The sequence below is a fragment of the Oncorhynchus masou genome, chromosome 14, assembly GCF_036934945.1.
Source record: "Oncorhynchus masou masou isolate Uvic2021 chromosome 14, UVic_Omas_1.1, whole genome shotgun sequence".
NCBI classification, from domain to species: Eukaryota; Metazoa; Chordata; class Actinopteri; order Salmoniformes; family Salmonidae; genus Oncorhynchus; species Oncorhynchus masou.
The window spans coordinates 5,621,932-5,648,175 of NC_088225.1; the positions used below are offsets into that span (position 1 = coordinate 5,621,932).

Genomic DNA, 26,244 nt, shown 5'->3' on the forward strand with positions numbered 1-26,244 from the left:
CCCTGCGCTCAGAGCAAATAGAAATAGCAGATGAATCGATACAGAGATCACTCATTAAAATGTAAACAGATGAAGCTGAGACCTGTATTGGACTATCACCAACTCAGTCTTGTTGGAGAGATGACTACAAAGAAGGACACATGACTAGCAAGACCCCACAAACACATACAGACCCCCCACAGACAGTGACACATGCGTTCTCTCTCTCTCTCTCTCTCTCTCTCTCTCTCTCTCTCTCTCTCTCTCTCTCTCTCTCTCTCTCCCTCCCTCTCTCTCTCTCTCTCTCTCTAACACACAAACAGAACCTAACCATACATCCAATTATGTTTGTTTGTTTTGACAAACTGCATTAGGACTGGGTGGAGGGGTGTCAGTAGTTCAAGCTTTCATGTAGACTATTGTTCATTACTGTAAGAATACAGTTCGGTACAATTTTCACAAGTATGTGGTGAATTTAAAACTCTTCGCACAAAACTCCCAACCTGGTAACACTTGTAACGCAGCCAGTCTTACATTCAAAACCTTTCATTGTGCGTTCATTTTGTTTGGAGACTTCTTTCACCACACAACCATTTGATCCAAGATAGAAGTTTACTGTGAAATATAATGAGTACATTAGTTTAATCACCTAAACACAACATAATGATATCTTCTCAATGTAGTTATTTTAACTACCATTGAATCCAATAGAAAAAATTGTTATTTGAATGCAGAATGCTACAGTACTATAAATTACAGTACATTACGCTGTTTTCACATGAGGCAATAGACTTGCGCTGCCGATTAAAATTGACTGAACATCAAATTTCCATCATTTCTATCCCACGTGTGATCAAAGGTGTGATCATTAAAGACATATTTCACAATATAACAAATGAAATAAATGACAGAAACATCGTGTTTAGCAGGCACTAGTTTGCATGAAGACTGTCTTGAGCATTTTGCCATAGGTTCTCATCGAAATCGCAGTAAATATCCTTATTATTCACACACCTGGGGAAAAACCTTTCGGTGAATCGAAGCCTGGTCTGGATTGATGTTATTTGCATGCCTCCTCGAGGCCCTGAAGGAGGGTGGTACACTTAGGCGTATGGCAATCATACATCTTCCACCTGTATTGTAATCGTGTATTGTACTTTACAGTAATGTATATATATATATATATTTTTACATGTATTGTAGTGTTCCTGGACATGGCTTAGTTCGTAGGAGCATGGCACGAGCAACACCAGAGTTGTGGGTTCGAATCCCACTGGGGTGTTACAGAACTGTGTCAGCCACTGTCAAAAAGACCAGAGCAACTTCATTCTGGGGATGCATTTCTTTCCTGTTTTGGACTTTCTGGAAGATTTGCGTATTGATATTGTATTGGTATTGTATTGATATTGTATTGGTATTGTATTGATATTGTATTGATATTGTATTGGTATTGTATTGATATTGTATTGATATTTTATTGATATTGTATTGGTATTGTATTGGTATTGTATTGGTATTGTATTGTATTGATATTGTATTGATATTGTATTGGTATTGTATTACTGCATTGTAGGAGCAAGAAATGTGAGCATTTCACTGCACCTGCTGTAACATCTGCTTATATGTGTACACAACCAATAAACTTGGATTTGATTCATTACAAACAGTATTTCTCTTGATCTTGTCAATATTGGATCAGACTTTCTTTTTTTTTTTTTACTGTGATGTAAAATCATTAGTCATCATCATGGTAGTACATTCGAGTATATATTATACTATTTATGTTTCTACTTTAGAGACATACATTTTCATTATCTATTGTTGTTCTCTAAATCTAAATCTGTAGCAGACAAACCAGTACACATGTCAAATCTGTAGGTTTACCAAACGGATTAAGTAATAGTAAAATATATTTTTACAAAAGAGAAGAGAATCATATCAAAAGTAATGTGAGCATTGCATTGTGAAATTACTTCATATATAGATGTATTGAAATGGGAAACATTTATTTCTAGATGAAACACTGATTAAGTTTGGCGAAAAAGTGACTGTCTGATTTTGTGTGTTGTACTTTTTGATGAGCTTTTGTACTAAGAGTTGAAAATGAAAATTGCACCAAACCGATAAAAAAATATATATACAGTATTTAATAATTTTGCTCCTGGGTGCTGATTGGCTGAAACAATGGTAACTGAAATATCAAGGCTACTGCACAAACAGCAAGACAAATAGTTAGCTCAGAATTGATCAAGTAAATGCATTCCTCACTCTTGCTGTTCTGCTCTGTCATGAACTCATAATGATCAACTCACAGCCGTCTCTCTATCCAGCTCCTCTTTAGAATTCAAAGAATTTCCTACCTTGCCATATAAATGCAAATAAGTAATAAAATAACCCAAGCCGCAAATAGACCTGAAATGAATTGTGGGGAAGAAATTAGAATGAAGAGAAAGAGTGGGTTCTACTTTGATGGGCAAGCCAATGAAGGAATCCTAAATGCTGGAGAGAAGCGTGGAAGTGACTCACCCTGTTCAATTAAGTTTCTCTCACACAATGAGACCTTCTCATTAGAATGAATACAACACACTGGTGCTCCTTTTGGGTTTTGTATCTTCTCTCAACTGCCTCAGCCTCCATAATAACCTTAATAGCCATGGTACCACACACACACACACACACACACACACACACACACACACACACACACACACACACACACACACACACACACACACACACACACACACACACACACACACACACACACACACACACACACACACACACACACACACACACACACACACGCACACACGCACACACACACACGACAACAAAGCAATGTGGGTAAAAGTAAAAACCAAAGCAGATCAGATCCATCAGAACCATGCTCTCTTTCTATGTAGTTAAATATCTACACTGTGTACAATATTAACAAACCAAATGATGTACCTACCGTTCTGTGTCGGGAGCTCTGGCTATAAATAAACCAACAGCAGCCATCAACACTTCTTTAAACATTACTTGGACTATAATATTTCACCATGTCGTCTGACTGATCGGCCGTGAAAATGCTTATGAGATTATTGTGCTGTGACAAATCAGCTCTGCTCTCTTTCAGCCCCCGTACGTTCTCCGCTCTCCAGTCCAACTCCGAGCCATACAGTACGCGACACACGGAGAGACAGGGAGACACAGGGAGTGTGAAATGAACATTAGCATGAGCACTTAGCATTTTAAAAGGCACTGACTGTCACGTCACACTACCAGACATGAATGCAAGCTTTGAGACTCTTACTGTCATGAAAAGCGCTATAGAAGTTGAATACACTCTTTATTACACATTCTCTAAATAAGGCTTCTGTCTCGATCACTATCTGACGATTCAATGTGCTACATCGAATGTACGTTCACAACGAACATTCTTTATATTTCAAATAAACATTACAGAACGTGGAGCTCATAAACAATATCTAATAATAAATAGTCTACAATACACCGCAAATAAATACTTATTTAATTTTCCATTGAAAGTTTATTTACAGTTTGACTGAGGAAGTTTTCCTCCTCCCTATAATAGGCTGTTTAAAGCTCCGTGCCCCGTCTTCTCACCCCCCCCCACCTCAGACCCCCAGACCTGACACCTCTCTCCAGCTGTAGCTCGCGTTGTACGGAGGGAGGATGGGAATGGGATTTGCTCTGCCGTGTGAAGCCTGGAGAGAACGCCTGCCACTGTCTACTCTGCTTTCCTTTCCCCCTCAGCCTCAGCTCACCCTCTTCTGTGTCTCTGCTCCTCTTTGAAGATCAAGTCTCCAGAGGACGTGTGTGTGTGAAACAGTATTTGTGTGTTCCTCTGTGTGTATGTGGGAGAGAGAGAGAGAGGGGGACAGGGAGAAAGAGAGTTTTACATTTTTTTTTTATCAGCCTTTGCCCAACTCTTTGGTGTTTGTGTGTTTAAGACATCCCATTTCATTGGTTGTTTGTTTATGTGACTGTGTGTATGTGACTGTGTATGTGACTGTGTATGTGACTGTGACTGTGACTGTGACTGTGACTGTGTGTGTGTGTGTGCGTGTGCGTGTGCGTGTGCGTGTGCGTGTGCGTGTGCGTGTGTGCGTGTGCGTGTGCGCGTGCGTGCGTGTGTGCGCGCGTGCGTGTGTGTGTGTGTTTGAGGTGGCAGGAATGGGAGAAATCAAGAGAGGAGTTGAGAATGTTGGCTCCTGCCCGGGCTCGTGATTGTTTCTGCTCTTTGCTGATAAACGGAAGCTTTCCCTGCTGTCTAATCCCTCGCACCAATACAACCTACCGCAGTACAGTCTCACACCCACGCACACCACTTCAGATATCCAGGAATACAGAAAAGCAAATGAATACCTTCTGATTGAATAATAAGAACATTTCACACAGAGGAACACACGCACGAGCGTGTGGATACACACACACAAACACACGCATGCACGCTCAGAGCCCGACTGGACTCCCTATCAGCCGCCACAGATAAGCTGCTGTGAGTCAGTGAGGATGATAAGAGCTCAGGTAATTTGGAACGGCTTTATTTTCTTAAAACATTAAAGAAGATAGCTGGAAGGAACAAATAAATGTTGATTTCTTCTAACTGTCAAATCTACCCACTAAAGTCTGCAACTGACTTTCCTTCTCCCTTAATCACTCTCTCTTATCTCCCTTTCCCTCTCGCAGTCATGCAGACAAACACATACGCACAAACACACACACACACACACACTCTCTCTCTCTCTCTCTCTCTCTCTCTCTCTCACTTACCGGGGAGTTGAAGCGCAGGTGACAGATGTTACAGGAGATGATCTGTTTCTTCTTGAGTGGCTGAGGGACGCCAAACGTGTGGTTGATCACCGCCTTCTGCACCGGGTCCATCTGCAGAACAGACAGGAGACCAGGGGCTAAATCTATCAGTCCATCCGCGACCTCTGACCCCTGATACCCCTATAAATCCACTGGGTTTGACCACAACAAAACTGCATGGAGAATTGGAGACGCAGCTAATGTCAGCCTGAGGATCCAACGGCATGCGAGCTCTGATCCAGGGCAGTATAGTGGGAAGTAGCTCGAGAAAGGGACTTTGTGCAGACAATATAGATGACAGGTCACATGACGTTTACTGTCTATGTGCCGAAAGCCTGCAGAGATTCCTGTGAGAGGGAAGATATTCTCTCCCCATCACAGCTGATAGGGGGTGTGAGGCCAGAGCCAGAGGGACTGCTCTGGGCTTGATTAGAATGGCTGGATTGCATGACGACAGCTGATTTCAGTGTGGCCCCCCATCAGCACGGTATCAAATATAACAATCACCCTGGGATCCTTCCCCAGCCTGGCGTCTGGATCGCCCCACGCTGCCCTCTCCTCAGAGACAGATAGGGAGGTGGGGGGTGGCTGTGCCCGTTGTGGAGGGCTGGGTTGGAACAAAGTGCTGGGCAAGCCATGTTACACTCAGTGTAACCAGATATACGTCTTCCCTGGCATCACTTCACAACAGTGGCTGTGTGTGTGGATGGCACTGGCTATTGTCTGATACACAACACTAAACAATGGCTGCCACTCAATACACACACAGGCATGAACACACACACAAACACACACAGCTCTGTTTCTGTGTTGACTCGAAATAATCTGTTTTCAAAAGGCCAGGTGTGGTGGGGTGTGGAATAGAAACAACCTTAAAAGCACCTGTCTTACAACCTCCACCCTGTGCAACACCGCTTACCCGCTGTTCCCTCAAGGGTAACCCTACACCCCTCTATTCTGGCTCCTTAAACAACGCGGTGCAGTGCTGCTACCTCGGGGAGCAACTAACCTTTCCCTTCCGAAGCCAAAACTGTGTCATGGAAACAGAGCTCCTCTACACTGTGCCCCCTGGCCACCTTCACAGGGTACGCCGCACACAACTATTTGTTTTAGGGAGCTGAGAGAATGTGGCCATTGTTCGCCCGCAGCCATCCTGAACAGGCCGGTATAAATGCACCTATTGTCCGGCCCACTTCCTCTCTCCCCCCTCCCCCCTCCCCCTCTGCAGACAGGAGCTATCTCACGGCGGGCCGCAGCTGAAACGATGATTGAGGTGCAGGGGAGGTGCAGGGGGAGACTGGGGTCTATTTAGCTCGTGAGACAGGTGCATTCATCTTCCCCCTGCACCTCCCCTGCACCGCCCCGAACAACGTGTGCCTCTGCCTCACCGGGCCCCAGAGAACCTGAATGTCACCATTGAGACTGGGGCTGGAGTCCCAAATTAGACCCTATTCCCTATGTAGTGCACTACTTTTGACCAGGGCCAGTAGTGCACTAAACTGGGAATAGGGTGTCATTTAGGACACAGCCTAGGAAAGAGGAAAGTTGAGACTGGAAGAGGGGGAAGGGTCCTGGTGATTAATGCCATAGCTGTATTGGTCTGCTGTGTGTTATATTAGCTAGGTCACATAGCCGCTATAGATGAATTATTCTGTGCCAGAAGTCTGAGGTGGGTGTCATTTGCTGTTATTAACTCTTGAAGGCTGGTTGAATTCTAGGGAGTTGGTGGCAAGCGAAAGGCTATGTAGCACATCTGCTAGCTGTATGCTAGAGAAGTAGTGGTTCATAGATGACTTCATAGTGTGGTGATACTGTCATTTTCTGGTGGTGTGTTTTTTTCTGTGCTGGAAGGCAGGTTGTATGAATAATGCAGATGTTACTACTACTAATACTGATGCTCTGACTGGTTGGCTAGTTTACTCCCTGGCTTTGTGATTGGCTAGGCAGGTTTTCTCACCAGGCAGCCTGGGTGGCTGTGGGTGTTGGTCTGCCGGTGATCACACACAGAGGGAGCCTTTCACTTGGAAAGTCTGTACCCCACCATCCGATACAAGACACGTGCACGTTCCCAGATGACCATCCTATAAAGGAAACGTGAACGCTCCCAGACCATCATCCGATACAAGATACACGCACGCTCCCAGATGACCATCCGATAAAGGACATGTGAACGCTCCCAGATGACCATCTGATACAGGACACGCGAACGCTCCCAGACCACCATCCGACACAGGACACGGGAACGCTCCCAGATGACTATCTGATAAAGGACACGCGAACGCTCCCAGATGACTATCTGATACAGGACACGTGAACGCTCCCAGATGACCATCCGACACAGGACACGGGAACGCTCCCAGATGACTATCTGATAAAGGACACGCGAACGCTCCCAGATGACTATCTGATAAAGGACACGTGAACGCTCCCAGATGACCATCCGACACAGGACACGGGAACGCTCCCAGATGACTATCTGATAAAGGACACGCGAACGCTCCCAGATGACCATCCGATACAAGACACGTGCACGCTCCCAGATGACCATCCGATAAAGGACACGTGAACGCTCCCAGATGACTATCTGATAAAGGACACGCGAACGCTCCCAGATGACTATCTGATAAAGGACACGTGAACGCTCCCAGATGACTATCTGATAAAGGACACGCGAACGCTCCCAGATGACTATCTGATAAAGGACACGCGAACGCTCCCAGATGACTATCTGATAAAGGACACGCGAACGCTCCCAGATGACCATCTGATAAAGGACACGCGAACGCTCCCAGATGACCATCTGATAAAGGACACGCGAACGCTCCCAGATGACCATCTGATAAAGGACACGTGAACGCTCCCAGATGACTATCCGATAAAGGACAAGCGAACGCTCCCAGATGACCATCTGATAAAGGACACGCGAACGCTCCCAGATGACCATCTGATAAAGGACACGCGAACGCTCCCAGATGACCATCTGATAAAGGACACGCGAACTCTCCCAGATGACTATCCGATAAAGGACACGCGAACGCTCCCAGATGACTATCTGATAAAGGACACGCGAACGCTCCCAGATGACCATCCGATAAAGGACACGCGAACGCTCCCAGATGACCATCCGATAAAGGACACGCGAACGCTCCCAGATGACCATCTGATAAAGGACACGCGAATGCTCCCAGATGACCATCTGATAAAGGACACGCGAACGCTCCCAGATGACTATCCGATAAAGGACAGGCGAACGCTCCCAGATGACTATCTGATAAAGGACACGCGAACGCTCCCAGATGACCATCCGATAAAGGACACGCGAACGCTCCCAGATGACCATCTGATAAAGGACACGCGAATGCTCCCAGATGACTATCCGATAAAGGACACGCGAACGCTCCCAGATGACTATCTGATAAAGGACACGCGAACGCTCCCAGATGACTATCTGATAAAGGACACGCGAACGCTCCCAGATGACTATCTGAAAAAGGACACGCGAACGCTCCCAGATGACTATCCGATAAAGGACACGCGAATGCTCCCAGATGACCATCCGATAAAGGACACGCGAACGCTCCCAGATGACCATCTGATAAAGGACACGTGCACGCTCCCAGATGACCATCTGATAAAGGACACGCGAACGCTCCCAGATGACTATCCGATAAAGGACACGTGCACGCTCCCAGATGACCATCTGATACAGGACACGTGCATGCTCCTAGACCACCATCTGATACAGGACACGTGCACGCTCCCAGACCACCATCTGATACAGGACACGTGCACACTCCCAGACCACCATCTAATACAAAACACGTGCACACTCCCAGACCACCATCTGATATAGGACACGTGCACCCTCCCAGACCACCATCTGATACAGGACACGTGCACACTCCCAGACCACCATCTGATACAGGACACGTGCACACTCCCAGACCACCATCTGATACAAGACACGTGCACGCTCCCAAACCACCATCTGATACAGGACACGTGCACACTCCCAGAACACCATCTGATACAGGACACGTGCACGCTCCAAGACCACCATGATACAGGACACGTGCACGCTCCCAGACAACCATCTGATACAGGACACGTGCACGCTCCCAGATGACCATCCGATACAGGACACGTGCACGCTCCCAGACAACCATCTGATACAGGACACGTGCACGCTCCCAGACCACCATCTGATAAAGGACACGTGCACGCTCCTAGACCACCATCTGATACAGGACACGTGCACGCTCCCAGACCACCATCTGATACAGGACACGTGCACACTCCCAGACCACCATCTGATACAGGACACGTGCACGCTCCCAGACCACCATCTGTTACAGGACACGTGCACACTCCCAGACCACCATCTGATACAGGACACGTGCACACTCCCAGACCACCATCTGATACAGGACACGTGCACACTCCCAGACCACCATCTGATACAGGACACGTGCACGCTCCCAGACCACCATCTGATACAGGACACGTGCACGCTCCCAGACCACCATGATACAGGACACGTGCACGCTCCCAGACAACCATCTGATACAGGACACGTGCACGCTCCCAGATGACATTTACATTTACATTTAAGTCATTTAGCAGACGCTCTTATCCAGAGCGACTTACAAATTGGTGAATTCACCTTCTGACATCCAGTGGAACAGCCACTTACAATAGTGCATCTAAATCATTTAAGGGGGGGGGGGGGGGTGAGAAGGATTACTTATCCTATCCTAGGTATTCCTTGAAGAGGGTGGGGTTTCAGGTGTCTCCGGAAGGTGGCGATTTACTCCAATACAGGACACGTGCACGCTCCCAGACAACCATCTGATACAGGACACATGCACGCTCCCAGACAACCATCTGATACAGGACACGTGCACGCTCCCAGATGACCATCCGATACAGGACACGTGCACGCTCCCAGACCACCATCCGATACAGGACATGTGAACGCTCCCAGTCGACCATCTGATACAGGACACGTGCACGCTCCCAGACCACCATCTGTTACAGGACACGTGCACACTCCCAGACAACCATCTGATACAGGACACGTGCACGCTCCCAGTCGACCATCTGATACAGGACACGTGCACGCTCCCAGACCACCATCTGTTACAGGACACATGCACGCTCCCAGACAACCATCTGATACAGGACACGTGCACGCTCCCAGATGACCATCCGATACAGGACACGTGCACGCTCCCAGACCACCATCCGATACAGGACACGTGAACGCTCCCAGTCGACCATCTGATACAGGACACGTGCACGCTCCCAGACCACCATCTGATACAGGACACGTGCACACTCCCAGACCACCATCTGATACAGGACACGTGCACGCTCCCAGATGACCATCTGATACAAGACACGTGCACACTCCCAGATGACCATCTGATACAAGACACGTGCACGCTCCCAGATGACCATCTGATACAAGACACGTGCACACTCCCAGACGACCATCCGATACAGGACACATGCACACTCCCAGACCACCATCTGATACAGGACACGTGCACACTCCCAGACCCCCTTCTGATACAGGACACGTGCACACTCCCAGACAACCATGATACAGGACACGTGCACGCTCCCAGACCCCCTTCTGATACAGGACACGTGCACACTCCCAGACCCCCTTCTGATACAGGACACGTGCACACTCCCAGACCACCATCTGATACAGGACACGTGCACGCTCCCAGACCACTATGATACAGGACACGTGCACGCTCCCAGACCCCCTTCTGATACAGGACACGTGCATACTCTTAGATCCTCCACCTCTCCCCATGCTCCTCATCCTTCCACTGTGTGAATCAGAACCACAGATCTCTGTGTCTCACCTCTCCCACAGTTTTCAGCTGTGCGAACATAATTGCAAAAGGGTTTTCTAATGACCAATTAGCCTTTTAAAATTATAATTTTGGATTAGCAAATACAACGTGCCATTGGAACACAGGAGTGATGGCTGCTGATAATGGGCCTCTGTACGCCAATGTAGATATTCCATTTTTTTTAAATCAGCCGTTTCCAGCGACAATAGTCATTTACAACATTAACAATGTCTACCGTACACTGTATTTGTGATCAATTTGATGTTATTTTAATGGACATTTCTAAGCGACCCCAAACTTTTGAACGGTAGTGTACACTATATAGGCAAATTGTAGTTGTCAATATGAATAGTCATTCTGATACACTACATGGCCAAAATGTACAGTGGGGCAAAAAAGTATTTAGTCAGCCACCAATTGTGCAAGTTCTCCCACTTAAAAAGATGAGAAAGGACTGTAATTTGAGTCCCTGGCGGCGTAGTGTTTTACTGATGGTAGGCTTTGTTACTTTGGTCCCAGCTCTCTGCAGGTCATTCACTAGGTCCAGGTCATTCACTATGTGGTTCTGGGATTTTTGCTCACCGTTCTTGTGATCGTTTTGACCCCACGGGGTGAGATCTTGCGTGGAGCCCCAGATCAAGGGATATTATAAGTGGTCTTGTATGTCTTCCATTTCCTAATAATTGCTCCCACAGTTGATTTCTTCAAACCAAGCTGCTTACCTATTGCAGATTCAGTCTTCCCAGCCTGGTGCAGGTCTACAATTTTGTTTCTGGTGTCCTTTGACAGCTCTTTGGAATTGGCCATGTTGGAGTTTGGGGTGTGACTGTTTGAGGTTGTGGACAGGTGTCTTTTATACTGATAACAAGTTCAAACAGGTGCCATTAATTACAGGTAACGAGTGGAGGACAGAGGAGCCTCTTAAAGAAGTACTGGTCTGTGAGAGGTCTGTGAGAGCCAGAAATCTTGCTTGTTTGTAGGTGACCAAATACTTACTTTCCACCATCATTTGCAAATAAATAAAGTAAAAATCCTACAATGTGATTTTCTGGATTTTTTTTTCTCATTTTGTCTGTCATAGTTGAAGTGACGAAAATTACAGGCCTCTCTCCTCTTTTTAAGTGGGAGAACTTGCACAATTGGTGCCTGACTAAATACTTTTTTGCCCCACTGTATGTGTACACCCATTCAAATTAGTGGATTTGGCTATTTCAGTCACACCTGTTTATGACAGGGGTATAAAATCAAGCACACTGCCATGCAATCTACATAGACAAACATTGGCAGTAGAACGGCCTGTACTGAAGAGCTCAGTGACTTTCAATGTGGCACCGTCATAGGATGCCACCTTCCCAACAAGTCAGTTTGTCATATTTCTGCTCTGCTAGAGCTTCCCCGGTAGTCAGTTAGTCAGGAGCTTCATGAAATGGGTTTCCATGGCCGAGCAGCCGCACACAAGACTAAGATCACCATGCCCAATACCAAGCGTCAGCTGGAACAGTGGAAACACGTTCTCTGGGGTGATGAATCACACTTCACCAACTGGCAGTCTGAAAGACGAATCTCAGTTTGGTGGCTGCCTGTAGAACGCTACCTGCCCCAATGCATAGTGCCAACTGTAAAGTTTGGTGGAGGAGGAATAATGGTCTGGGGCTGTTTTTCATGGTTTGGGCTAGGCCCCTAAGTTCCAGAGAAGGGAAATCTTAATGCTTCAGCATACAGTGACATTCTAAACGTTTTTCTGCTTCCAAAGTTGTGGCAAGCAGATGTCCACATACTCTTGGTCATGTAGTGAACGCACGCGCGCACGTACGCGCACGCACGCACGCACACGCACGCACGCACACGCACACAGTCTGTAAGAGAAGGATCAAAAACTCACCATTTCTTAATTCTAGACACAGAAGTATCTGAAGCAATGTAACCAGCAGACTGCAGGTGTGTAAAGCTGTGTGGCTTATAGGTCTGTTTAAAAACAAAAGATAGGTGGACTTGTCTCTGGGTTGCTGGTATTAAATCTTCCACGATGCTGAGGGGGAAAACACTCTAGGAATAACGATTATACCTCAAAGCCCAGGAGAAATGAAAAGTTCCAACTACTACAGGCTGTAACAAGCGTCTGTGGGACCGGGAGACAAGTCTAGCACCGTGAGGGGCTGAGGGGTCAGCGGTCAATAAAACTGTCATTAAAACAGTAGTATGGTTGTTGAATATCACATCATCAGAATCCCTGGACACCCAGTCAGCAGCTCAATGTGAGTTCACTCTACCCCTCCTCCCCTGTACGGCATTCTTTCTTTCTAACATTTTATTGAAGATTTTCAAAGCAACACAGTCAACAACAACATATATACAAAACAACAGCGATGTCGAGGTCTTCCAAAAGTAGAACATGTTAGAATATGCAAATAAGAAAATAATGTAATTGTATTCTACTCAACTCATTACTCTATTTATTTACAGTTATTTTTCAATTATATTTGTTTGTATAATTTTTCCATGGTAGATAATCAAGCATATTTCAATTTCATACATTGTCAATATATATCCCCTTCCCACCCCCCCACACTCTCAAATTATTATATGTGCTTATTTCTATTTGGAGTACATTTAATGTGGAGTACAGTTAAAATACATTAACTATATTTGAATTTACAAATCTCTTAACAAATTCACTTTTACTTCCCTTCTCTTAAATCCCCCAAGAACCGATACTGTATTCTTCTGGTCACCTTGGTTCCCTACCTGTCCAGTGGGTGGAGCCTTTGACAATGTCCGCACATAGGTGGGCGTGACTCTATAATACTAACAGATATATTGGAATTGAAGGTAATGGCATCAGGCACTTTGAGTAGCCTATTTTTCAGACATCTTAAGCTCATGAAAATAACAGAATATTTTACAGACCAAAAGATATTTTGAGTTCACACCAGCGGCGTGGGAGTTACGTAGATATGACTTGGTGATGTTGATGTGCCATGCCGGCCTGTGTAACTCACTGTGCTGAAGTTAGGGAAGAGGCTGAGGGGGGACGATCCATTGAGCCTGAAAGGCAGGAAGTGCTTGAGGTCGAGATGAGGCTGCAGGGGCCGTCCCGGGACAGGCAGGGAGGCCAGGAGGGGGTTGCCCTGGGCAGAGGTGCCTGGATGGAACACAACACACAACAGGGTTAGACAAACACTCAGAACAATCATGAGAGACCCTTTGATGTTTCGTTTTCTGTCTCTTCTCACTACCAGTGAGTTTGGTAGGTAAGGAGTGAGGTAAGGAGTGAGGTAAGGTGTGAGGTAAGGTGTGAGGTGTGGGAGTAAGGTGTGAGGTAAGGTGGGAGGTGAGGTGAGGTGTGAGGTGTGGGAGGTAAGGTGTGAGATGTGGGAGGTGTGAGGTAAGGTGGGAGGTGAGGTGTGAGATGTGGGAGGTGTGAGGTAAGGTGGGAGGTAAGGTGTGAAAGTGGGGAGGTAACGTGGGAGATAGGTTGGGAGGTGTGAGGTAAGGTGTGAGGTAAGGTGGGGGTGTGAGGTGGGAGGTAAGGTGTGAAGTAAGGTGTGAGGTAGGTGTGACGTAGGGTGGGAGAAAAGTTGTGAGATGTGAGGTAAGGTATGAGGTATGGTGGATGTAAGCTGTGAGGTAAGGTGGGAGGTGTGAGGTAAGGTGTGAGATGGGGGGTAAGGTGGGAGGTAAGGTGGAAGGTAAGGTGGGAGGTGGGGGTAAGGTGTGAGGTAAGGTGTGTGTGGGGGGGGCCTGACATGTGAGCAACCCCCCTTCACGACCCCCTACATCCTATCACCCCACTGCCAGAGCTAATCCTTCAAGTACGTGCACCGGGCGCTCACGTATACACACACACACATCATTTAATTACAGATTTATTGGCTGTGAGAGGGGAGTGCCTGGCCTGCACCGTACGAGCTGGGAAGATGATACCGGATATCAAATGGACCAGGGATGAAGAGATTTCTAATTTTCCAGCTGGCTGCGTTTCAGTGGGCCGGTGCTGAGCTGGGTACTTATCCCACCGCCAGGATCAATCATCAGTATCATCTCTGGGTCGCCAGACCTGCCCTGAGCATGCGCACTGCAACACATCGTTACAACACACACCATGGATATGAAAGGAGGATGAGGAGATATCAGGACACAATAACACACACCTTAGACAGAGAAGAGATTGACCTCGTAATAACACACACCTTGGAAAAAAAGGAAATTGATCCCATAACAACGGTCACCTCTGAAAGAGAGGAGATTGTCTGGTACATTACGACCCATAAGACACAAAGTCACAGCTGAGCTTGGTAATGTAGTAGATGCTAAAACATGGGTGGTTGTAGGTGGTTGCTCGACAGTAGGTCATAACAAACAGCAGATCAAGAGGTGAGACCTTATACATAGTACCACTGTTCTCACAAAGCCAAGGACCTGCAATATAATATAGCCATATAACACAACAAGTGAAGACTAGCTATTCAGTATATATTACAGGTATGATGACATATGTATGTACAGTTGAAGTCAGAAGTTTACATACACTTAGGTTGGAGTCATTAAAACTCGTTTTTCAACCACTCCACAAATTTCTTGTGAACAAAACATAGTTTTGGCAAGTCGATTAGGACATCTACTTTGTGCATGACACAAGAAATTTTTCCAACAATTGTTTACAGACAGATTATTTTACTTATAATTCATCGTATCACAATTCCAGTGGATCAGAAGTTTACATACACTAAGTTGGCTGTGCCATTAAACAGCTTGGAAAATTCCAGAAAATGATGTCATGTCTTTAGAAGCTTCTGATAGGCTAATTGACGTCAATTGGAGATGTACCTGTGGATGTATTTCAAGGCCTACCTTCAAACTCAGTGCCTTTTTTGTTTGACATCATGGGAAAATAATAAGAAATCAGCCAAGACCTCAGAAAAAAATTGCAGACCTCCACAAATCTGGTTCATCCTTGGAAGCAATTTCCAAACGCCTGAAGGTACCACGTTTATCTGTACAAACAATAGTACGCAAGTATAAACACCATGGGACCACGCAGCCAACATACCGCTCGGGAAGGAGACGTGTTCTGTCTCATAGAGATGAACGTACTTTGGTGTGAAAAGTGCAAATCAATCTCAGAACAACAGCAAAGGACCTTGTCAAGATGCTGGAGGAAACAGGTACAAAGGTATCTATATCCACAATAAAACAAGTCCTATATCGACATAACCTGAAAGGACGCTCTGCAAGGAAGAAGCCACTGCTCCAAAAGCGCCATAAAAAAGCCAGACTTACGGTTTGCAACTGCACATGCGGACAAAGATCGTACTTTTTGTCCTCTGGTCTGATGAAACAAAAATATAACTGTTTGGCCATAAGGATGTTATGTTATGTCATTATCGTTATGTTTGGAGGACAAAGGGGGTTGCTTGCAAGCCGAAGAACACCATCCCAGCCGTGAAGCACAGGGGTGGCAGCATCATGTTGTGGGGGTGCTTTACTGCAGGAGGGATTGGTGCACTTCACAAAATAGATGGCATCATGAGAAAGGGAAATTATGTGGATATATTGAAGCAACATGTCAAGACATCAGTCAGGAAGTCAAAGCTTGGTCGCAAATGGGTCTTCCAATTGGACAATGACCCCAAGCATACTTCCAAAGTTGTGGCAAAATGGTTTAAGGACAACAAAGTCAAGGTATTGGAGTGGCCATCACAAAGCCCTGACCTCAATCCTATAGAAAATGTGTGGGCAGAACTGAAAAAGTGTGTGCGAGCAAGGTCTACAAACCTGACTCAATTACACCAGCTCTGTCATGAGGCATTGGCCAAAATTAATGTATGTATGTATGTATGTATGTATGTATGTATGTATGTATGTATGTATGTATGTATGTATGTATGTATGTATGTATGTATGTATGTATGTATGTATGTATGTATGTATGTATGTATGTATGTATGTATGTATGTATGTATGCATGCATTTGAGTATATCTTTTCATGTGACAACACTGAAGAAAGGACACTTTGCTACAATGTAAAGCAGTGAGTGTACAGCTTGTATAACAGTGTCAATTTGCTGTCCCCTCAAAATAACTCAACACACAGCCATTGATGTCTAAACCGCTGGTAACAAAAGTGAGTACACCCCTAAGTGAAAATGTCTAAATTGGGCCCAATTTGCCATTTTCCCTCCCAGGTGTCATGTGACTCGTTAGTGTTACAAGGTCCCAGGTGGGAATGGGGAGCAGGTGTGTTACATTTGGTGTCATGGCTCTCACACTCCCTCATACTGACTGGTCACTGGAAGTTCAACATGGCACCTCATGGCAAAGAACTCTCTGAGGATCTGAAAAAAAAGATTTGTTGCTCTACATAAAGATGGCCTGGGCTATAAGAAGATTGCCAAGACCCTGAAACTGAGCTGCAGCACGGTGGCCAAGACCATACAGCGATTTAACTGAACTCCATGCCTAAGAGGGTTAAGGCAGTGCTGGACAACGATGGTGGCCACACAAAATATTAACACTTTGGGCTCAATTTGGACATTTTCACTTTGGGGTGTACTCACTTTTGTTGCCAGTGGTTTAGACATTAATGGCTGTGTGTTGAGTTATTTTGAGGGGACAGCAAATTTACACTGTTATACAAGCTGTACACTCACTACTTTACATTGTAGCAAAGTGTCATTTCTTCAGTGTTGTCACATGAAAAGATATACTCAAATATTTACAAAAATGTGAGGGGTGTACTCACTTTTGTGATATACTGGATGTATGTACGTATGGGGCATCTGTGATGGACGAGACAGAATAACAATAGGGAAGGCAGCAGTCCTGACAGCCGTCTGCCTCAGGGTTTGATATCAGATTGACAACCAGCCCCTCATCCTCTCTAAGATGAGTGTTGTGGCTCCATCCCAAATGGCACCCTATTCCCTACATAGTGCACTACCTTTTGACCAGGGAAAAGGGTGCCATTTGAGATGCAGCCTAGTTTTATGATTGGTCGGTGGAGCTGAGGAGTAAAGGGGCAACGCTGGAGCCCCAGGCATATGTTCACCGTGCTGGGTAGAGGCCTGGCTGTGTCTGCCCCCGGCTGGGTGCTGGGTGAGGACGGCCCACTGCGGTCTGTCTTTCGCCCACAGAGACAGCATGGAGGGCGGACATCAACTCCAGTCATGTGGGCCCCTGCCTTCCACCACGAGACGTCATACGCGTGAGAAGGAGCAGGGTTAGCCTAGCTTGGAGGACAGTTGTCAGCTGATAGTGCATCCCTCCCTCCCTCCTTCCTTTCTCTGTAACTTCCAATACAGTTGATTAAATCAGAGGCTGGCTGTTTGCCTGTTTGGATGATAAGACTAGCGCCGCGCTGAGGCACACACATGGGAATCAAGGAATGTACAACAGCCAGCCACTGACAACTGAGTGGTTGCTCTCTGTGACAGATGTGGAAGGTGAGTACCACATAAAACCCATACTAACATACCCCTGCACCTCAACGAAACAAATGACACTCAGAGGGAATAAACACACACGCACGGATGCATGCACGCACAGACACGTTCTCAAAGCCTATGTGAATACACTAGGTGTACGCCACTGAAATCTATATTACGGTGTGTAGAGGTACACAAAAACAAACATATCATACATACAACAGAAGGGAAGGAGGAAATAAAAGATGTGTGTGTGTGGACATGTGTTAGGGAGGAGGGGTAGGCTGATTCGGCCCTGAAGCCACAGCTAACCTCCTTCTATCACATTGCGTCATTCTCATTTAATGTGGTGTGTAATGAGTGTGTGTGTGTGTTGTCTGTCCAAAGACACGCCGGTGTGCAGGCTCTGATGTGTTGATACATCAGTTGCTGTCCAGACAACAAGACTTCTGTGTTAAAACAGAATGTCCAGTCCAGGCTGTGGGAGAGGACTCTGCTTACTGTGCTGACTGTCTCTAGAACTTAATCCACACTCCTCTTCCTCCACTGACCATCACAACAACACATATCGCCTTAACACATGACTCAGTTACACAACATCTACCATCATCAGGCACAGCATGATGTTCATCAAAACATTATGTGAATACATTAAGAACACTATTTCCACATTGACTGTGGTAATTTTTTGTCCCTTTTTGTCCCCAATTTTGTGATATGCAATTACGATCGTCTCATCGTTGCAACTCCCCAACAGGCTCGGGAGAGGCGAAGGTCGAGTCACGCGTCCTCCGAAACATGTGCTGGAGGAAACACTGTTCAATTGACGACCGAAGTCAGCCTGCAAGCGCCCGGCCCGCCACAAGGAGTGGCTAGAGTGCGATGAGCCAAACCCTCCCCTAACCCAGACGACACTAGGCCAATTGTATGCCGCCCTATGAGAACTCCCAGTCACGGCCGGTTGTGACACAGCCTGGGAATTAACCCGGGTCTGTAGTGACACCTCAAGCACCGCGATACAGTGCCTTAGACCACTGCGCCACTTAGGAGGCCCGAGACTGCGGTTTTTAATAGAAAAAATGTAAGCATATACACTTACCCATTTCAGAGTTTTTCTTTATTTTTACTATTTTCTACATTTTAGAATAATAGTCAAGACAATAGAAAACATTCAAAAAAATAGTAACCAGAAAAGTGTTAAAAAAATCAAAATAGCCACCCTTTTCCTTGATGACAGCTTTGCACACGTTTGGCATTCTCTCAATCAGCTTCATGAGGTAGTCACCTGGAATGCATTTCAATTAACAGGTGTGCCTTGTTAAAAGTTAATTTGTGGAATTTCTTTCCTTCGTAATACGTTTGAGCCAATCAGTTGTGTTATGACAATGTAGGGGTGGTACACAGAAGATAGTCCTATTTGGTAAAAGCCCAAGTGCATAATATGGCAAGAACAGCTTTAATAAGCAAAGAGAAATGACAGTCCATCATTAATTGAAGACATGAAGGTCAGTCAATCCGGGAACATTTCAAGAACTTTGAAAGTTTATTCATGTGCAGTCACAAAAACCATCAAGTGCTATGATGAAACTGGCTCTCATGAGGACCACCACAGGAAAGGAAAACCAAGAGTTACCTCTGCTGCAGAGGATAAGTTCATTAGAGTTACCAGCCTTAGAAATTGCAGTCCAAATAAATGTTTCACAGAGTTCAAGTAAAAGACACACCTCAACATCAATTGTTCAGAGCAGACTGTGTGAATCGGACCTTCATGGTCAAATTGCTGCAAAGAAACCACTGCTAAAGGACACCAATAAGAAGAAGATACTTTCTTGGGCCAAGAAACACGAGCAATAGACATTAGGCCGGTGGAAATCTGTCCTTTGGCCTGAGTCCAAATTTGAGATTTTTGGTTCCAACCGCCGTGTCTTTGTGAGACGCAGAGTACGTGAATGGATGATCTCCGCATGTGTGGTTCCCGCCGTGAACCTCAACCCAATTGAGACGGTTTGGGATGAGTTGGACTGCAGAGTGAAGGAAAAGCAGCCAACAAGTGCTCAGCATATGTGGGAACTCCTTCAAGACAGTTAGAAAAGCATTCCAGGTGAAGCTGGTTGAGAGAATGCCAAGAGTGTGCAAAGCTGTCATCAAGGCAAAGGGTGGCTACTTTGAAGAATCTAAAATCAAAAATATATTTTGATTTGTTTAACTCTTTTTTGTTTACTACATGATTCCATGTGTTATTTCGTATTGATGATGTCTTCACTATTATTCTACAATGTAGAAAATAGTAAAAAAAAAAAAAAACCTTGAATGAGTAGGTGTGTCCAAACTTTAGACTGGTTCTGTATTTCTGGCCTTTTGTGAAAGCCCCTCCCCTTTTGCCTTATTAATGATTTACATTGGCATTTTAGTCATTGAGCAGGCGCTCTTATTCAGTGCAACTTACAGGATCAATCAAGGTAAATTGCCTTGCTCAAGGGCTGGTCGACAGCTTTTTCACCTCGGGGATTTTAACCAATGACTTTTCGGTTACTGGTCCAACGCTCATAACTGCTAGACTACCTATTCCCCATCTTTAATCTCCCACCACCCCTCAAACCTCCCTTACCCCCATTGAGTGGTAAAGGATGGAGGAATGGAAGGAAGGAGAGGGGAAAGGCTGCATGTCTATTTACAGCCCTTTGTAATTATCTGTGTTGGTTGGCACAGTGGATTTGGTTCAGAACCAGCTGATTGGATCCCACCCCAATCCCTCTCTCTCTCCCTCTCTCTAACAAACAGAGATGGACAGGGGGCTGCAGGACAACATATAGAAGACAGCAGGCTCCTAAAGATGCGTCCGTCGGCTGTAGAGGACCTTCATGTGGTAGTGGTGATGTGGTGCAGAGCAGAGTGGGGGAGTGGACAGGGAGACAGAGACCTGAGGGTGGCAGGGTGGCATAATGCCCCATGGACATCACTACTGCTGCTGTGTCCTTCAGCAAAGTTGACAGGAAGCTCTCGAGCCACATTGGACATAAAGGACATAAAAACGACTTCCGTTCTATTTCGGTAGCCTGAATGTTCAACATTAATGTCCTGCATTGTACTGTAAGAGAGGGAAGGCAAATCATTCCGATCCTGAGCCGGACGTGGCTTTTGTTTGTGGCTTTGTCACTGAGACGAGTCACTGTGGTGAAAGACTGATTGCCAAACTGCCCCAAGGACAATCCCAGCCACATGAAAACACCGCTGACACTGACTCAGGTTTAAAATGTTTCAGCGCTATTGACTGCTGAGCAATGTAATGTATTCTGTCAGATAAACTGTCATATCCAGCTGGGTAAAAGGAAGTCATGTAGGAATGTAGGCCCGGTGCTTGTCCATTGATTCCATTAGAGGGAGAAAACATGCTCCTTTAGTGAAGGGCCAGTATCACAATAAGAGCATGTGACTGCGAGCCCAGTTCGTTTTATGCTAATAAGACAATAGCATTTTTTGATTTATAACTCCAAACATCCCCACCACTACCCCCGCCGTCTGCATGTGTATTCTCTTGAGATGCTCCTCTTACACAACCCCTGAATGCCTGACGGAGCTCTTCATCATAGCTTACCAAATTTGCACACGAAGGGACGAGGAGTGACATGCACAGTCCCAGTCAGTCACAAGGCTGTTGCTCATGCTAGTCTCTGTCCCCCCCTGAGCCTCCAATAGGCAGTCACAGCCTGCCTCAGACCATGCACTGATAGGACAGTGTGTGACAAGGTAGGATCAACCTAGAACTACAATTCCTAGCTTATAAATAGGACTGGTAGCCAACTCTTAGATTGCAACCATATACGTATAGGGCACTACTTGAGAAACGCAATGGACTCTAGTCAAAAGTGCACTAAATAGAGTGGCATTTGGGATGCAACTGTTAGAAGCCATAAAATACCTAATATTTTAGCCCATGAACTGTATTGTATGTGAAAGCGGCTCTGAGCCCAGTGAGACAGTTTGGCGATGTTCTCATAGATTACAGCCGTAGCGCCAATTCAAATACTGAAGAGCCACAGGCGGTCATTCGCTCCGATTCCTCTGAAGGACAGAAAGAGGGGGGGGGCGGTCTGAGATGGAAAAGAAAGGGAGAGTCTTAACAGCCAATTAACTTCCGCTTGATCCCGAGGTTGTGTGAGGACTACCACGGGAGCCATTACTGCATGGACGGAGAACATTAAGCATAATCAGCTTTAATTAAAGACTCCCCCCGACACTCTCTCTATCCCTCTATCTCTCCATCTCTCTCTCTATCTCTCTGTCCATACTCTCCTTCAAGCATAATGACAATATGAAAACCTGAGTTTAAAATGTGATCTGAAGTTGATTAGATGGAACAGCGCACGGTCCATGGATAATGAAGGAAATAATAGCTCGGTGTTCAGGACAATTAATTATCTTTTCCTGCATGAAATTAACAGAAGTATATTTGTTTCTTTTAACGACGCTGAGTTGAGTTGATGATCTCGCCCATAATATTCTATTACAATGAAGTCCTACAGAGGAAGGCTGGTGTTTCAGTCTTTGTCTGATACAGAAGAACACAAGGAGACAAGGAGAGTAAACATGGTGTGTAAACGCCCTGAATGACATGCAATCTGAAATCCCGTTTGAGTCATAGAGAGTCAATGGGAATCTCTCACTGCTGCTGTGCTGTCAGAGTATTGAAAAGACCATTCCCTCCCTCCTTTAAAGCTGTTTGGAATGTATTTCTCTGGGTCATTTGTGTTGTGTTGGTAGCGCAGACACTGTACGTATGATTAAGTACATAACTGTGTGTGTTAGTGTGTGTATGTGTGCTATAAAAGTGTATGACTATTTGTGTATTTTGTCTATGACTGCGTGTGTGCATGTGTGTGTGCGCATGTGTGTGTGTGCATGTGTGTGTGGGAGGGGTTTATGGCTTATGTGACAACAGCACTGCAGAGTTTATTTGTGCGGAACTGATCTCCCGTCCTCACCTCCCTCTCTGAAATGGCTGTTTAATCAAGTGTATGATTGTCCGTTGTTAACAGAACTACGTTCTCTCACTACTTTGTTAAGTGACACTCCCTGTTTAGTGTCAAAGCTGGAAGAGACCCTGAAACACAACAAGATAGACAACTGAAGGGCAGATAAAGAGCACATTTCCTGTTCTTCAACAAGGAGAAACACATATACACAACCACTTCCACCAACACCCAAACTAGGTTAGTGCACTTTCTCCAGGAAACCACTGAGCTAATTGGTTGTTGAAAACTACTTCCCCCTGCTTCGTTCTGTTCTCCTTTCACCTTCCTATCTCCTTCCCCTTCATCTCCAAAAACTCTTTCTGCTGCTAGTGGGAGGTGACAGAAGCCTCCATGCGACCTGATTTAACACATGGCTAGGCACAGTTTGACCTGCCATTGGAAAATAGTGTACACTCAGGAGGGAGGAAAGCGCACCCTTCCCTGTGACAGGGTCTTTCAGAGGAAATGTTCAAAGTCAGATAGTCATCCGTGTGAATATGCACTCCACTAACACTGTCCGTCTGCCGCCCAGGCTGCTTTTGATGCTCCCTAAAGGAATATGTTGAGGTGAGGGTGGGACCGGCACAGTAGGAGTGCACTTCAATAAAGGAGAAGAGTGTACAGTAGGATGCAACTAATGTTGGGAAAATTAGGGATGTTTTATTTTACTTTCAATTAATTTGGCAAGTCAATAACAACAAATTCTTATCTTACAATGACAGCCTACCCCGGCCAATCCCTACCCTAACCCGGACAACGCTGGGCCAATTGTGCACCGTCCTATGGGACTCCTGATCACGCCCGGTTGTGATACAGCCCGGGTCTGTAGTGACAGTTCTAGCACTGAGATGCAGTGCCTTAGACCGCTGCGCCACTCGGGAGCTCAAGGAGTAGCTCCCTGACAGGGAATCGAACCCGGGCCGTGGCGGTGAGTGCGAATCCTAACCATTGGATTGGAAAAATTGATACTCGACCAGCACCTGCACCATGGGGTAACACTTTATTTGGATAGTCCATCTGTAGATGCTCTACAGCAGGGTTCCCCAAATGGCAGGCCGTAGGTCGAATTTGGCCCCTGGGTCATTTAATTTGCCCCCCCCCCCCAAGTTTTCTGATGAAAGTATTTAACATTTTTAGATGAGATATAAAAGACTGTAAAAACATAATATAATCGGTTCCCTGTGATTTAAATATAAATCTGTTCTAAAGTATTCTCACGCATAATAGAGAGATACTTTATATGTGATATTATACAAATGTAAGCAAGGCTTGGAATGATTATGTTTTAGTCAAATATGATATCTTTTTGGGCTTCTTGCAGTCAATTTGCAGTCTACAAGGTATTTGTAATTATATTCCGGCCCTCTGACCATACGCTCAAGAAGAAAAACATCCCGCAGCTGAACCTAGCTGATGATCCCTGCTCTACAGACTGTCTACACACTATCAGTAACATTTCAACTAACTATCTATTAACCCTAACCCTGGGCACTAACCCTAACCTTAACCCTTATCCTGACCTTAACCTTAGCAAGCAGTTTCTTTTCAGATACACTGCATGGTCAAAAGTATGTGGACACATACTCTTCGAACATCTCATTAATATGGAGTTGGACCTCCTGTGCTGCTATAAAAGGCTTTCCACTAGATGTTGGAACATCGCTGCGGGGACCTGCTTCCATTCAGCCACGAGCATTTGTGAGATCGGGCACTGATGTTGGACGATTAGGCTTGGCTCGCCGTATGCGTTCCAATTCCTCCCAAAAGTGTTTGATGGGGTTGAGGACAGGGTTCTGGCAAGGCCAGTCAAGTTCTTCCACAATGATATCGACAGACCATTTCTGTATGGACCTCGCTTTGAGCAATGGGGAAATTGTCATGCTGAAACAGGAAAGGTCCTTCCCCAAACTGTTGCAACAAAGTTGGAAGCACAGAATGGTCTAGAATGACATTGTATGCCGTAGCGTTAAGATTTCCCTTCACTGGAACTAAGGGGCCTAGACCGAACCATGAAAAACAGCCCCAGACCATCCACCAAACTTTAAATTTGTCACTATGCATTGGGGAAGGTAGCGTTCTAATGGCATCCACCAAACCCAGATTCATCCATCGGACTGACCAGATGGTGAAGCGTGATTCATCACTCCAGAGATCACGTTTCCACTGCTCCAGGGTCCAATGGCAGCGAGCTTTACATTACTCCAGCTGACACTTGGATTTGCTCATGGTGATCTTAGGCTTGTGTGTGGCTGCTTAGCCATGGAAATTAATTTCATGAAGCTCCTAATGAACAGTTATTGTGCTGATGTTGCTTCCAGAGGCAGTTTGGAACTCGGTAGGGAGTGTTTCAACCGAGGACAGACAATTTTTACATGCTATGTGCTTCAGCACTCGGCGGTCCCGTTCAGTGAGCTTGTGTGGCCTACCACTTCACGGCTGTACCGTTGTTGCTCCTAGACGTTTCCACTTCACAGTAACAGCAGTTACAGTTGACTGGGACAGCACTAGCAGGGCAGAATTTGAAACAGAACAAGAAACTGGCTTATTGGAAAGGTGGCATCCTATGATGGTGCCACGCTGAAAGTAACTAATCTCTTCAGTACGGGCCATTCTACTGCCAATGTTTGTCTATGGAGATTGCATGGCTGTGAGCTCGATTTTAGTGTAGCTTGTTGATAGTAGGACCATCTGTAGAGAATCTACAGTTGTAAATGAGAACTAGTTCTCAACTAGCCTACCTGGTTAAATAAAGGTGAAATATATATATATATTTTTTTAAATGATGCTATGCTTTATAAATAGACATCACAGAGTCTTCATCCCATTACAATCTTCCCTATCTGAGAATCTGAGAAGCCCTGAGCAGAAGGGATGATAAGAGCAGAAGAGTCGAGAATCAGAGTGTAACAACACCTCGGGCTGCTCAGCATTACTCCATGTTTTAAAGTGCATAAGTAAATGAACCAAAGCCAATGAATAAAAGATGAAGCGAGACAGCAGTTTAAATAGGATCAATATCAGCCCCTGGCCTGAGACGCTACCACTCTGCCACGTTGGCGTTATCACACACACATCAGCTTCTGCTTGTGTTGCTGCTATTGACTAACCACAAGGTTATAGCTTAAATTCAATTACGA

The 26,244-nt window shown here is 45.6% G+C and overlaps 1 protein-coding gene across 1 annotated transcript in view; it reads right to left on the minus strand.

Moving 5' to 3' along the window:
* LOC135554034 (zinc finger protein 385C-like) overlaps window positions 1–26,244 on the minus strand; it is a 136,618-nt gene that overhangs the window by 25,554 nt on the left and 84,820 nt on the right. The window contains exons 2-3 of the mRNA XM_064986033.1: window positions 13,670–13,812; window positions 4,762–4,872 (exon numbers count right to left, since the gene is read on the minus strand). Coding sequence (XP_064842105.1) covers window positions 4,762–4,872; window positions 13,670–13,812 — 254 coding nt within the window. The remainder of the gene's footprint in view (window positions 1–4,761; window positions 4,873–13,669; window positions 13,813–26,244) is intronic.